At 39.2% G+C, this 14,867-nt stretch overlaps 1 protein-coding gene across 1 annotated transcript in view; it reads right to left on the bottom strand.

The window, feature by feature from the left end:
• LOC127173473 (spermatogenesis-associated protein 16) overlaps positions 1-14,867 on the bottom strand; it is an 88,397-nt gene that overhangs the window by 30,908 nt on the left and 42,622 nt on the right. The window contains exons 5-6 of the mRNA XM_051123385.1: positions 11,956-12,040; positions 4,938-5,085 (exon numbers count right to left, since the gene is read on the bottom strand). Of these exons, the coding sequence (XP_050979342.1) occupies positions 4,938-5,085; positions 11,956-12,040 (233 nt within the window). The remainder of the gene's footprint in view (positions 1-4,937; positions 5,086-11,955; positions 12,041-14,867) is intronic.

Here is a 14,867-nt window from a genome sequence, read left to right as displayed (position 1 = left end):
TCATCCTGTCTGTTGTTCTGTCATTCTGTCTGTCGTTCTGTCATTCTATCTGTCTGTCTGTCATTCTGTCATCCTGTCTGTCTGTCTGTCTGTCTGGCATGCTGTCATTTTATCTATCTGTCATTCTATCTGTCTGTCATTCAGTCTGTTTTTCTGTCATTCTATCTGCCTGTCGTTCTGTCATCCTGTCTGTTGTTCTGTCATTCTGTCTGTCTGTCGTTCTATCTGTATCTCTGGCAAACTGTCATTTTATCTATCTGTTATTCTGTCTGTTGTTCTGTCATTCTATCTGTCTGTCTGTCATACTGTCTGTTGTTCTGTCATTCTATCTGTCTGTCTGTCATTCTGTCATCCTGTCTGTCTGGCATACTGTCATTTTATCTATCTGTCATTCTGTCTGTCGTTCTGTCATTCTATCTGTCTGTCATTCAGTCTGTCTTTCTGTCATTCTATCTGTCTGTCATTCTGTCATCCTGTCTGTCTGTCATTCTGTCATTCTGTCTGTCTGTCATTCTGTCTGTCTTTCTGTCATTCTATCTGTCTGTCATTCTGTCATCCTGTCTGTCTGTCGTTCTGTCATTCTGTCTGACATTCTGTCTGTCTGTTGTTCTGTCATTTATCCAGAGTTATTCTGTCTGTAGTTCTGTCCTTTTATCTGTCGTTCTTTCTCTCTGTCTGTCTCTCTGTCTGTCCATTGCTCTGTCATTCTGTCTGTCTGTTTTTCTGTCATTATTTCTGTCATTCTGTCTGTTGATCTGTCATTCTGTCTGTCTGTCATTCTATCTGTCTCTCTGTCGTTCTGTCATTCTATCTGTCCGTCCTTTAGTTCTGTCATTCTGCCTGTCTGTCTGTCTATAGTTCTATCATTCTGTCTATTGTTCTGTCATTCTTTCTGTCTGTCCTTTGTTCTGCCATTCTGTCTGTCTGTCCATTCGTTAATTTCGTTAATTCGTTAATCGTTAAAATAATTTTTTGTATGTCAAACCATTTTGATACTGCATTGGGTGGCCACAGTTGAAAGCACTGTACTAGATCATAGAGATTTAATCAATGTTAATTCAGTTTAGTTGATGCGGTGCTAAAAGTGACATTATCTTCTTTTACTTGCCTTATTTTGATGCAATCTGTAAATGTCTTTCCAAGAGATTGCATCAACAGATGGCTAAAGGCGGTACATAGTCAAAGACAAGGACAGCAACCATTTTTTCAGAGCCGCTTATGCACAGTGCTGAACTGACATGGATGTTGACAACCCTGTGATGAGTGACTGTTCTCCTCTAGGGTACTAAATTTAAATTCAACGTGTCTTTCAGTGTCACACATTTATGTCATGCAGGATTATTTCTCCACAACGGTGAACATTATGCTAATTTAATTTGTTAAAAAAGAGAAGATACATGGTGAAAAAAAAAAAGAGAGACAGCATCCCTGAGGAATGAGAATGTAGACATGCAGCACAGCTGGGGATGGATGACTATTCCATGGAATTTGTGCAGTATAAAAAGCTTGCATCACATTCTGTGCTGAAAAAATTGTCTTTACAATTGTCTTTTGTGTAGTATATCTCACAAAGCATTATAGCCTTAAAATAAAAATTGTCATTCACCCTTATGTCATTCCAATCCTGTATGCTCTTTTTTACATACATGGATTTTAAAAGGATTTTTCCATACTGTTCATGCTTCTTAGAAGGCTTACTGCAGCATGCAAGGTTTTTTTTTTTTTTTTTTTTTTGTTATTTCTGAAGCTTTACAGTCCCTGCTAACCCTTCTTTTTCATTGTTTGCACCGTTTACAACATGAACATCAAGGTTAACATCTCTTTTTGTGGTCTGTGGAAGAAAAAAATCATAGTGGTTTGAAAAGAAATGAGGGTGAGTAAATGATGACAGAATTTTCTTTTTAACTGGACTATTCCTTACAATATACAGCTTTCATCTTATCCAGGTTTTTGTGGCCTGTTCTGGAGAGTGTCTGTGCTGCGGTGTGAATGCATCATAAGATTGTGTCCTGGGGACACACGCCCTGCTGTGTCAGGATGTTCCGAAATTTTCATGGTGAATCTACGTTTTAACTTTCAATAAAGTGGAATGCTCTCAGACATGTTTTTTTCCACTGTGTCTCCGTGAGGCGTCTTTGAACCATTTGATCCGAGCAGGGGAAGGCATAACATTTGCGTCACCAGTGTGTATTTCTTAAGCATTGATTTGAAAAAAAAAAAACGTCTTCAAATATATATTGTATCTTTTTTTTTTTTTTCTATAATGGGATATTTCTATACCCAAAATATATGGGTTTATATATGGGTCATAGGTATTAAATGGCCATATGTATGCAGCCAAAATTAAAAACACTGAATTTTTTAGTAATGAAAAAGTTGAGCGACTTCATGAATTTGTTCAGTCATCATCCACTGAAACGATTTGCTTAAAAACACTGATTCATTTTGGAACAAAACAAGCAACTGTATTCACTGAAGCATTCATTCAGTCAGTATGTTCAAAAATCTGATTAATTCAGACATAAAACTAGCAAATGTTTCATTGAATCATTTAGTTGATTCATTCAAAAACACTGATTCATTCAAAAACAAAACAAGTGACCAACTTTACAAATAAGTCATTGAATAATTAAATACTCATTGAATACTCAAGCGATTACTTCAAAAATACTAATTAATTTAGGAACGAAACAAGTGACTTAATGTGTGAATCACTGAATCACTCACTGAACCTATTTATTCAAAAACATTGATTCATTCATAAACAAAACAAGTGCCCGATTTTATGAATGAGTCATTAAATAATTTACTCCAGCGATTAGTTCAAAAACACTGATTCATTTAAGGAACGGAATTTTGTGAATCACTGAATCACTCGTTCAACCTATTATAACATTGATTCATTCATAAACAACTGACCAATTTCATTGAATAAATCACTCCAGCAATTAGTTCTAAAACACTGATTCATATGGTAACAAAACTAATGACTTAACATGTAAACCATTAAATCACTCATTTAACTTATTCATTCAAAAAGACTGATTTAGTGATTCACACGTCAAATTACTGATTTCATGAACGAGTCAATGAATAATTCACTCCAGTGATAAAGTTAAAAAACTGATTAATTTGGGAAAAAAACAAGTGGCTTAATTTGTGAATCACTGAATCACTCATTCAACATATTCATTCAAAAACATAGGTTTACTGAAAAACAAAACAAGTGACCAACTTCACAAATGAGTCATTGAATAATTGAATACTCATTGAATACTCAAGTGATTAATCGAAAGACTGATTAATTTAGGTAGGAAACAAGTGACTTCATGTGTGAATCACTAAATCACTCTTTTAACCTATTCATTCAAAAACACTGATTCATAAACAAAACAAGTGACCGATTTCATGAGTCACTGAATAATTCACTCCAGTGATTAGTTCAAAAACATAAATTTGGGAACAAAACAAGTGACTTATTGTGTGAATCACTGAATCCCTCAACTGATTCATTCAAAAACATTGATTCATTCAGAAAAAAACAAGTGACTGATTTTAATGAATTAATCATTGAATAATTTACTCCAGTGGTTAGTAAAAAAAACACTGATTCATTTTAGAACAAGCAAGTGACTTAATGTGTGAATCATTGAATCACTCATTCAAATGATTCATTCAAAAACATTGATTCATTCAAAAACAAAACAAGTGACTGATTTCATGAAGTAATCACTGAATAATTCACTCCAGCTATTAATCCAAAATACTGATTCGTTTAGGAATGAAACCAGTGACTTAATGTGTGAATCACTGAATCACTCATTCAGCCTATTCATTGAAAATCATTGATTCATTCATAAACAAAACAAGTGACCAATTTCATGAGTCATTGAATAATTCACTCCAGTGATTAGTTCAGAAACACTGATTCATTTGGGAACAAAACAAGTGACTTATTGTGTGAATCACTGAATCATTCATTCAACCTATTAATTGTAAAACATTGTTCATTCATAAACAAAACAAGTGACCAATTCCATGAATGAGTCATTGAATAATTCACTCCAGAAGTTAGTTAAAACCTATTCATTTAAAAACACTGATACATTCAGAAAAAACTGACTCATGAATTCATGAATTAATATTAAATAATTCACTCCAGCTACTAGTTCAAAAACACTGATTCATTTAAGAACAAAACAAGTGACTTAATTTGTGAACCGTTGAATCACTCATTCAACCTATTCATTCAAAAACACTGATTCATTCTGAAACAAAACCGACTGACTTTGAGTTACAAAACAAAAATGATGACAAAAAACGATGACAAAAAGAAAAAGAAAAAGCTGAGCTACATACACAGTTTGTCTATTTCCCTTTTCTCTTATGCAAAAATTCAGACAGAATGCCATTAACTTACAAATTAAATGAACAACTCAGCTCAGCAAACACACATACAGTCACATACACCCAGAGGTATAATCATCCATTGAGCAGTACTGTGTCAATGGTTGGGTAAATTGTCGCAAAGTGTGTAATTTATAGTAATTCAGAGCTAAGGTTAGGATTTCGACAGCATATAGGAATTGAGTGTTGCATTATAGATTTTTACATAATGGGGGTATGTAAAAACGGAAGAGGCTAATTGAAACATGAAGGTGTGCTCTTGACCTGCCTGTGTGAGTGGCCCAGGCCTCAGTGTTTGAACAACAAAGAGAGCTGCCTCACATCTCTGCACGACGCAAGCCGCACTAATTCACAACCTGTTGCTAGGGCAACACCTGCCTTAGACAAAGCTATACCTATTAGTCAAGCACAATCTAATGCCTGTGAACCTGAAACCTTCCCGCTCGAGTGTTTCATTGTGGGAGGTCTTTCTTTTTTCTCACTATTAAATAAGCAGACGCTGAATTCAGAGTGTCTTAATTTCCTCATACCAGTAAAGATGTAGTCTGTGAAGGCAGGATGAAGCTTCCGGAAGGCCTCCTCCGCTTTCTTGATGGTGTTTGAGCATGGTTTTTCAAACCAGGGTGTGAACATGACTGAGAAATTCTTCTCCATAGTGAGTGCCTTCTCCAGGAGCCCCTATGTGGAAGGGGGATAGAGAAAGGGATTTGAGTTTAATACACTTATTTACAAATAATCATATCATAAATACTTAGAAGCTACTTAAATGCACAGTCCTGATGATAATTTAGTTTTTAGATTTTTTTTCTGGCACTTCTATTGGCAAGTGGTTTTGAACATTTTAAAGTCAAATTTAATTATGCTTTTAAAATATAGAAGTGATTAAATCAGAAGTGTGTCAGATCTTATTCAGGGTTATGATTCATTTCTTATTCAAGCCTTTGGTGTTCGACTGTTTGAAATAATCAGCCACCTCCTGTCAGAATATAATACGACTAAAATAATATTCAAGTAATAATAAGCAGAACACCAAAGTTTAATATATATATATATATATACATACATATATATATATATATATATATATATATATATATATATACACACATACATACATACATACATATAGAAATGTTGAATGTACTTTGAAGTTTCAGCTTTAGATATGCATGTTTTATTTCAGTAATTTTTATATGTTATTACAATATTTCTTACTATTTTAAAGTAGAAGTAATTTAAGTCACTTATATATATTTACACAAGCGTTCTTGATTGACTCTCTGTGTCATGTGCCTGGTCTTTGTCTTCTGTATTCGTGTTTAAGGACTTTTATTTTGTAGTTTTTGTGTCTTATTGTTCCCTGCTTCCCTGTACCTCTGTTCCCTTGTTTGTTGCCATGGATCTTCATTGAACCACACCCACTCCCTCATCAGTTACCCCGGTTACCAATTAGATCATTACCTCACCCTGTGTATAAATAGTCCTTGTCTTTCCCCTGTATTTTGTCAGTTGTTTAATGTCTGTGATGGTTGCTCCCTGTTCTTGCCTGGATTCTAAGGGTTCCCCGTTCTGGATAATTTGTTGTTTTCTTTGGATGTACAATAAACTCTTGCACATAGATCCTCGTCTCATCTCCGCTTCGTTACAGAACAACTGACCAACTATGGATCTAGCAGGAGTTTATCGCGACCCTCTGAGCACTCTTTGCTCAATTTTTCAAAACGGCCGACCGATCGAATATTATGTGGAGGAGTTCCTTTATTACAGCCAGCTAGTGCCTGGAGATGACACCAAAATAAAGGACTGTTTCTGGAGTGGACTCGATCCAGAGGTTAGTTTAAACTTACCGGATGAGGACCCCAGCTGGACCCTGTCACAGTATATAGACTTTGTTTTGCTGTTCTGTGAATCCCCTTTTTCTGTTAAGGAAGTAGAAAGGGTAATTCACAGCATGGTCGCCACTCCTGAGTCTCCTTGCAAGATGGCCGCCAGCCCAGACCCACTGCACAAGATGGCCGCCACGCCAGAGCCAGTCGCAAAGATGGCCGCCACGCCAGAGCCAGTCGCAAAGATGGCCGCCACGCCAGAGCCTGTCGCAAAGATGGCCGCCACGCCAGAGCCTGTCGCAAAGATGGCCGCCACGCCAGAGCCTGTCGCAAAGATGGCCGCCACGCCAGAGCCTGTCGCAAAGATGGCCGCCACGCCAGAGCCTGTCGCAAAGATGGCCGCCACGCCAGAGCCTGTCGCAAAGATGGCCGCCACGCCAGAGCCTGAGCCGTCAAAAGATGGCCGCCACGCCAGAGCCTGTCGCAAAGATGGCCGCCACGCCAGAGCCTGTCGCAAAGATGGCCGCCACGCCAGAGCCAGTCGCAAAGATGGCCGCCACGCCAGAGCCTGTCGCAAAGATGGCCGCCACGCCAGAGCCTGTCGCAAAGATGGCCGCCACGCCAGAGCCTGTCGCAAAGATGGCCGCCACGCCAGAGCCTGTCGCAAAGATGGCCGCCACGCCAGAGCCTGTCGCAAAGATGGCCGCCACGCCAGAGCCTGTCGCAAAGATGGCCGCCACGCCAAAGCCAGTCCACAAGATGGTCGCTGTCTCCAAGTCACGCCACATGATGACCCACGTGTTGGACTCACCCCTAATGGCTGTACGGACAGCTAAGATGGCGCTCCCTCTTGTTGCGGCAGCTACCCCTGATTCAAGTCAAGCTACAGGGCCGAGTCAAGCTACAGCAGCTGTTCCCCACGAGTCAAGCCAAGTCAATGTTGTTCCCGAGTCAAGCCATGTTGTTCCCGAGTCAAGCCATGTTGTTCCCGAGTCAAGCCATGTTGTTCCATGTTGTTCCCGAGTCAAGCCACGTTACAGCAGATCTTCACAAGCCAAGTGACGTTATCGCTGCTGCTCTTCCCTTAATGGCAGTGGCCATGTGGTGTGTGTGGGCTACACACTGTGCTCCTGAGGTCACGCCTGTTCACAGGTCAGCCTCTGAGCTCTCGTCTGATCACAAGCCTGCACCAGAGCTCTCGTCTGGTCTCAAGTCTGCCCCAGAGGCCCCGTCTGGTCTCAAGTCTGCTCCAGAGGCCTTCCCCGTCGGAGAAGCTGCGCCAATGCCTCCAGAGGTGTCGGCGCCAGCCGTAGAACCTCTTACGGAGGGGGCGTTAACCACCAAACTCTCTGCTTCTCCCTTTTCCCTGTCTACATCCTCTGTCACTGTTCTCCCCAGGTCCCAGTCGATGACGCAGCCTCCTGTTCCGCCCGGAGGGCTGCTCCGCCTCCTGTTCCGCCCGGAGGGCTGCTCCGCCTCCTGTTCCGCCCGGAGGGCTGCTCCGCCTCCTGTTCCGCCCGGAGGGCCCCGCCTGCCGCCCGGAGGGCTGCCGCCTCCTGTTCCGCCCGGAGGGTTGCTCCGCCTCCTGTTCCGCCCTGGAGGGCTGCTGCGCCTTCTCCCTCTATTCTGTCTGCCTCCTCTGTCCCTGCTCTCCCCAGGTCCCAGAGCGTGATGCAGATTCCTGTTCCGCCCCGCAGGGCTGCTGCGCCTCCTGCTCCGCCTCCTGCTCCGCCTCCTGTTCCGCCTCCTGTTCCGCCTGGGAGGGCTGTTGTGCCTCCGGCTCTGCCCTTGGGGGCTCTAGTGTCGCTGGCTCTGCCTCCGGCTCCGACCTGGAGGGCTGTAGCGCCGTCTGTTCTGCCTCCGGCTCCGCCCTGGAGGGCTCTAGTGCCACCTGTTCTGCCTCCGGCTCCGCCCTGGAGGGCTCTAGCGCCGCCTGCTCTGCCTCCGGCTCCACCCTGGAGGGCTCTAGTGCCACCTGCTCTGCCTCCGGCTCCGCCCTGGAGGGCTCCTGAGCCTCCTGCTCCGCCCTGCTGGGTACCGCCTGCTCCGCCGTGGAGGTCTTCTCTCATGATCTGGTGGTCCTCAGCTCCTCCCATCTGGCCGACTCCACCCTGGCCTCTTGCTCTGCTTCAGTCCCTTGTTTATCTCCCCTTACATGGACCTGGCCCTCCATCCCTTCCCCAGTTCTGCCTGAGCTCCTCCCCCTTCCTGGACTGGTATTTCTGTTTGGAGCGTCTGGAAGCCACTCTTTTGAGGGGGGGTTATGTCATGTGCCTGGTCTTTGTCTTCTGTATTCGTGTTTAAGGACTTTTATTTTGTAGTTTTTGTGTCTTATTGTTCCCTGCTTCCCTGTACCTCTGTTCCCTTGTTTGTTGCCATGGATCTTCATTGAACCACACCCACTCCCTCATCAGTTACCCCGGTTACCAATTAGATCATTACCTCACCCTGTGTATAAATAGTCCTTGTCTTTCCCCTGTATTTTGTCAGTTGTTTAATGTCTGTGATGGTTGCTCCCTGTTCTTGCCTGGATTCTAAGGGTTCCCCTGTTCTGGATAATTTGTTGTTTTCTTTGGATGTACAGGAGCGTGAAACTCTTTTCACTGCTCACACTGAGTGTCATAGCTCTTTCAAATATGCACATAGATCCTCGTCATCTCTTTATTGCTGTACATCAAAGAGCTGCCTTTGTGCTTTTGACTTAATTGCCTAGCAACTTTTATGATAGCTCTTGTTATTGTTTATTAAATATTATAGTTGTAAAAAAAACATTTAAATGAGAGGTCCACTTCCAGAATGCCAATTTACAGATAATTTACTCAACCCCTTGTCATCCAAGATGTTCATGTCTTTTAGTCTTCAGTCTTAAAGAAACTATGGTTTTTGAGGAAAGCATTTCAGGATTTTTAACCATATAATGGACTTCATTGGTGCCCCGATTTTGAACTTCCAAAATGTAGTTTAAATGCAGCTTCAAAGGGCTCTAAACTATTTAGCGAAACGATCGATTATTTTTTTCAAAAAATAAAAATTTGTATACTTTTTAAGCACAAAAGCTTGTGTAGCACAGGCTCTGGGATGCGCGTCCACAATGCCACGAATTACTGATGGCTCGTTCTTGAGCGATTCGTTCATTTTGAACAAATCTTTAATGTGACTCGGGAAGAACGAGTTGTCTCAGGGAGTGATTCGTTCAGTCGTGCGTGCACAACATCCTATTAGGGGTTTTCCGAGTCGTTTTTTCATCTTATGGGGCTGTCACGTGATGAACGAATGACTCAAACCCGAAGACTCGAGAGATGAACTAATCAATTCATTTTTTTTTTCCAGCTCACACTGCATTGGTTAAGCTTATGGGGCTGTCATGTGATGAACGATTGACTCAAACCCGAAAAAAACTTGTCAGATAAGAGGTGAGCTAATCGTTGTACCTTTTTGTTTGTAAACAGCGTTTGACTTATTTGCACTTTCTTAGTTTTTGCGTGTTTGCTTTGTAAACACTGGGTCTGTAGTTCCACCTATGTTCTGCATGACCTTTCGACGTGATTCTGTAGTACGTAGCGTTGTGGACGTGCATCCCAGAGCCAATACAAATTTTTATTTTCCGAATAAAATGACAGATCGTTTCGCTAGATAAGACCCTTCTTCCACGGCTGGGATCGTTTAGAGCCCTTTGAAGCTGCATTTAAACTACATTTTGGAAGTTCAAAATCTGGGCACCAGTGAAGTCCATTATAGAGAAAAATCCTGAAATGCTTTCCTCAAAAACCATAATTTCTTCACGACTGAAGACAGAAAGACATGAACATCGTGGATGACAAGGGGGTGAGTAAATTATTTGTGAATTGTTGTTCTGGAAGTGGAGTTCTCCTTTAACAATGATTTTAGTTACATTGTTCCACCATTAGATGGCCAGGAGAGACTGTTTTATGAGTGGGTCAGCAGTAAAGACTTTTATATTGAAAGAGATTGAAACGGTTGTAAACAAGGAAGTGATTTAAATGCACTGAGCAGCGCTGTCATCCGAAATCACCAACAGATGAAAGGATAGTACGACAAAATATTTCCTTAGTGGATATTCAAACTAATATTGTGAATATGAGATTGAGCTAAGAATGAATGCTGTATCAGATGCAGGTAATTACACTTACTCAGCCCATCTCTCTCTCTCTCTCTCTCATAATACTCTGAGCTTTTAATATAGTAATAAAATAAGCTTTCAATGAAGCAACTCAATGTTCCTTCATTACTAGTTTTAAAGTGACATTTTTAAATTAGTAACGGAGACTTGGGCTCAGCTGTTAAACTACCAACTTGAGATTTGCACAAAAAATTAAAATTTAAAGTTCTGCACGAAAGTTTTTAAAGACACTCTGTTGTTGTTTATTATATGTTTACATACTTGCATCGTTGAACTGTGCGATATGGCTGTATGTCAGCACACTATGATTACCCACGGCACTTGGCCTGCAACTTTAAATGTGCCTAAGGCTGACAGTTTTATGTGGCATGAAGCTTGGTTTACTTTGGACTTTATTCTGACCAAGACAGGAAGTGACCATCTGCCTGATATAAAAAGTGACCAAGCACCTAGCATTTAAGGACTTAAAAGCCAAACAGATTTCAGTCAGATGCTTTTTTTACAGAATCTGTATCAGAAACCCAGTGAAAATATTTGTAGGCAGTTTGAGGTTGATACTAAATTAAACATTACCAATACTGACATAAAATGTTGAATGGCAAACTTTGAAAGCATTTTTTATAAAGGTAAACGTGAGTTTTGAACACACGGTGACCTACTGAGTTTTGCAAAGCTATTTATGCCATTTAACAATGAAATATGACCGTAAAGAGCTTAGAGAAGATGCTTTTCACTTAAGGTACATCTTTAGACTTTTTCTTTTGAAATTACAGCACTAATATTTGCAGGATGTTGCTCTTTTCTACATGGGGAACACTGTGTATCATTACACAAAAATATATACAAAAGATGCTCTTCTCTTCATTTACATTGGTCAAAACAGCATGTTTATTTTCTTTGGCAGCAGCGGTGAATGCGTTTTTATTGTATACGAAAACCTTTCAGTGGAAAAAATAAGAGTCAAGGCAGGTTCAAGAAGATAAAAAAGCTCACCCTTACTGTGGGCCATCAAAATAAACACACGAGTTGAACTGCAATCCATGTGGGATGAAAATGGATGGAAAAAACACATAAATGAAAAAGGAGAGGGCTTGATGTACACTGAGAGCTATCCACACTCAACTCACTTCAAGCAAATGCAAATTATGAGATGGTTGCGGATACAACCCACTTTAAGGAGGTCAAAATGCATTCATTTTATATTCTGTAAATTAGAAAAAAGCGCTTCTCCCTTGAGTTCGCATGAGAGAGAGAGCAAGGGCTAAGAGCACTTATATTAGTATGAATATTTCCAGAGTCTCCACCATCTTGAAAGTTTTAATAAAGTGAACGCACATCGTAGATTTAACCAGGAATAATGAGTGCACTATAAAAGGGGAAAGGAGCAATACACAACGCTGAACTGCCAAACTAAACAGTGTTCTTTCAGGTCACAAGCGCTGATGTTTTACACACAGACATTTTTGTGATTGATACGCACTGATCTACCTCAGTCGGCACTCTTTTAAGCAATAATCATTCATTGAGCTTTTGATTGGGCGCTGGGCCGCATTGGGCACCCAGCAGCCCATCCGTCCTCACCTGCCAATACAGTTTGATGAGCTTGCTTATGTGCCGGTTGTTGCCTCCTGACAGCCAGTAAATGTAGTCAGCGATCATGGCGCCCCTAATGACAAGGACAGAAACAGGCAGACGGTATCAGACAACTTTCAATCAAGATGTTACATCGTCTACAGGGAGACGGCACAAGAGACATGGCACATACTCGATAAGGGAATTCACTCGACAGACACACGTGCACACGCCGTGCAGGGTCTCGATACAGTGATAGCGCTTGCATCAGGCTGACTCATGCGGTTGCTGGCACAAATTTCTCTCTCTCGTGCATACTTTCTCAGTGTGACAGCGTTGCTAATAATATTCATGTGTATGCATTACGTCCTCAAACTTGAGAGATGTGAATGTGTGAAATTGACCTGTGGTGACAAATCTTTATATAGAAAATGTGAAATAACTGCATTTATCTTTGATGTAGGTATAAATGCCATATGCATGTTGGCTACGTACTGTAGTTGTCACAATGTAATCAGCTGTTCAGATTTTTGGGATCAGTAAGATTTTTAATGTTTTAAATAAATACGTTTTGGAAGGGGTGTGCATAAGACTGACAATGACACCTTCATAATCATGACATGACACAAGGAGGTTTTATGCATGTTTATTACTACTGTCATTAAGTGTCATTTGCTTAGTTATGTCATTTTTAATGCAAAGATGACATTGTTTGTTATGACAATTGTACATTACCAAGACATCATAACCTTTCATAAATCTGTCATAAACATGACATAGCAGATTCATTATCAAACTTAATAAACTGCATAGATTTATGGGTTAACATTACATTAAGCTGTCATGTGGTTGGTTTTGACAGTCATGGGGCCATTATAATTGTCATGAATATTTTTCTGACCACTTTTTTTCAGTGGTACAAATTGAATTTATCATTAAAATGTCATTAAGTGCTAATACTCTGTCAAATAATTTTATAACAGTGTCATTAATATTTTTCTTGACCTTAACTACAGTGGTGCAAGTTGAATTTGTCATTAAAATGTCATTAAGTTTCAATACTCTGTCAAATTATTTTATAATTTACAGAATGGGTCTTCTGGAAATACCATCAACCTCTTTCATCCAGAGGACCCACTGGCGTTCAAGACGCCAAGTGTTGCCACATCGGCCACGATGGTATTAAAAAATAAGTAAAACAAGATCAGTTCTTTAATAAGCGTTGTGCTGTATTTTATTTTATTATTTTTCAATCACTGGAATCCAGTTCTCTTGGACAGTTAATAGACTGATCCTTCTTATCTGGCTTGATAACAAATAATTGTCAAACAGGTGCACGTGCATTTTTATTTCTTACATTTTCCATTTTTTAATTCATTTCTTTACAACAAAATATTAGTTCACTTTCATATTTTTCTGTATTTATGATTTATGAGGTTATGATGTATTGGTTTATGTCAAATTGTCATAACAAAGGCATCTTGAACAATGTCATATTTGCATTAAAAACGACATAACTGAGCAAATGACACTTAATGACAGTTGTCATAAACATGCATAAAACCTCCTTCATATTCATGGCATGTGTCATGGCACGATTATGAAGGTGTTATGTCAGTCTTATTCACACCCTTCAAGTAAAGTTTTACCAAAGTTTCTTATGCTCATCAAGGTTGCATTTATTTGATCAAAAATCCAGAAAAAAATAGCAATATTGTGGAATATTATTTCTTATTTTATTATGTAAAATAACTGTTTTCTATGTAAATATATTTTAAAATGTAATTTATTCTTGTGATGCAAAGCTAAAAATTCATCATTTCTCCAGTATTCAGTGTCACATGATCCTTCAGAAATCATTCTAATATGGTGATTCATTATCAGTTCATATTTAGTTGGAACCTTTGATTTTTTTTTTTTTTTTTCCCGGAGTCTTTAATAATAATAATAATAAAAAAAGAACAGCATTTATTTTAAATAGAAATCTTTTGGAACAATAAAAACTGATTTAAAAGTTTGTGGTCAGTAAAATTAAATTTTTAAAATTTTCTTTCTTTTTTTTTTTTTTTTAAGAAATTAATACTTTTATGTGTTAAATTGATAAAAAGTGACAGCAAAGACTTTTTGTTAGAAAACTGTCAGAAAAGATTTCTATTTTGAATTCTTTTTTATTTTTTATTCATCAAAGAATCCTGAAAAAAATGTTTACAACGTTATAATTCAGCATATTAGAATGATTTCTGAAGGATCATGTGACACTTAAGACTGGAGTAATGGCTGAAGAAAATATTGTTTTGTGTCACAGGAATAAATTATATTTTAAAATATATTAAAATGGAAAACCATTATTTTAAACTTTAATAATATTTTACAATATTACTGTTTTTTTTTTTTTGACCAAGTAAATGCAGCCTTGACGAGACCAAGAGACTCCATTAAAAATACAAGTCTTACTGATCCCAAACTTTTGAATGGCAGTGTGTGTTATACAGTAAATAAAAATAATATAAAAATCTAAATAATCAAATTAATATTGTATAAATAATAATAATAACAAATAATATAAAAATAGAAACTAAATATAGAAATAAACAAATACATATGGAAAATATAGCTGCAAGCAGCAATTGCGGGGCCAAGCACAACAGAGGCAGAATGAGGAGCTAAGCATGGCAAGGAGCAACAGACCGACTGTAACAATGAGTAACTAAAGTCATTTTAGGATAATATCAGTTGAAATGGCTGAAAAATCATAAATACAACCAATAATATTATTTAATGGCTTATCACTTTTGACCAACAGGTGGTGCTGTTTTCAAATTGATGTGACGTGTTCTGTGTGAAATGGCAATGACACACACAAAGTTTGCCGTCATTATGTCAAAGCTTTGCAGAGATACAGCCTCAGATGTAGTTTGGCA

This window comes from Labeo rohita, chromosome 11 (assembly GCF_022985175.1).
Source record: "Labeo rohita strain BAU-BD-2019 chromosome 11, IGBB_LRoh.1.0, whole genome shotgun sequence".
Lineage (NCBI taxonomy): Eukaryota > Metazoa > Chordata > Actinopteri > Cypriniformes > Cyprinidae > Labeo > Labeo rohita.
Note: the sequence above shows the minus strand (reverse complement) of the source record. Positions and strands in the feature narration are given on the sequence as shown.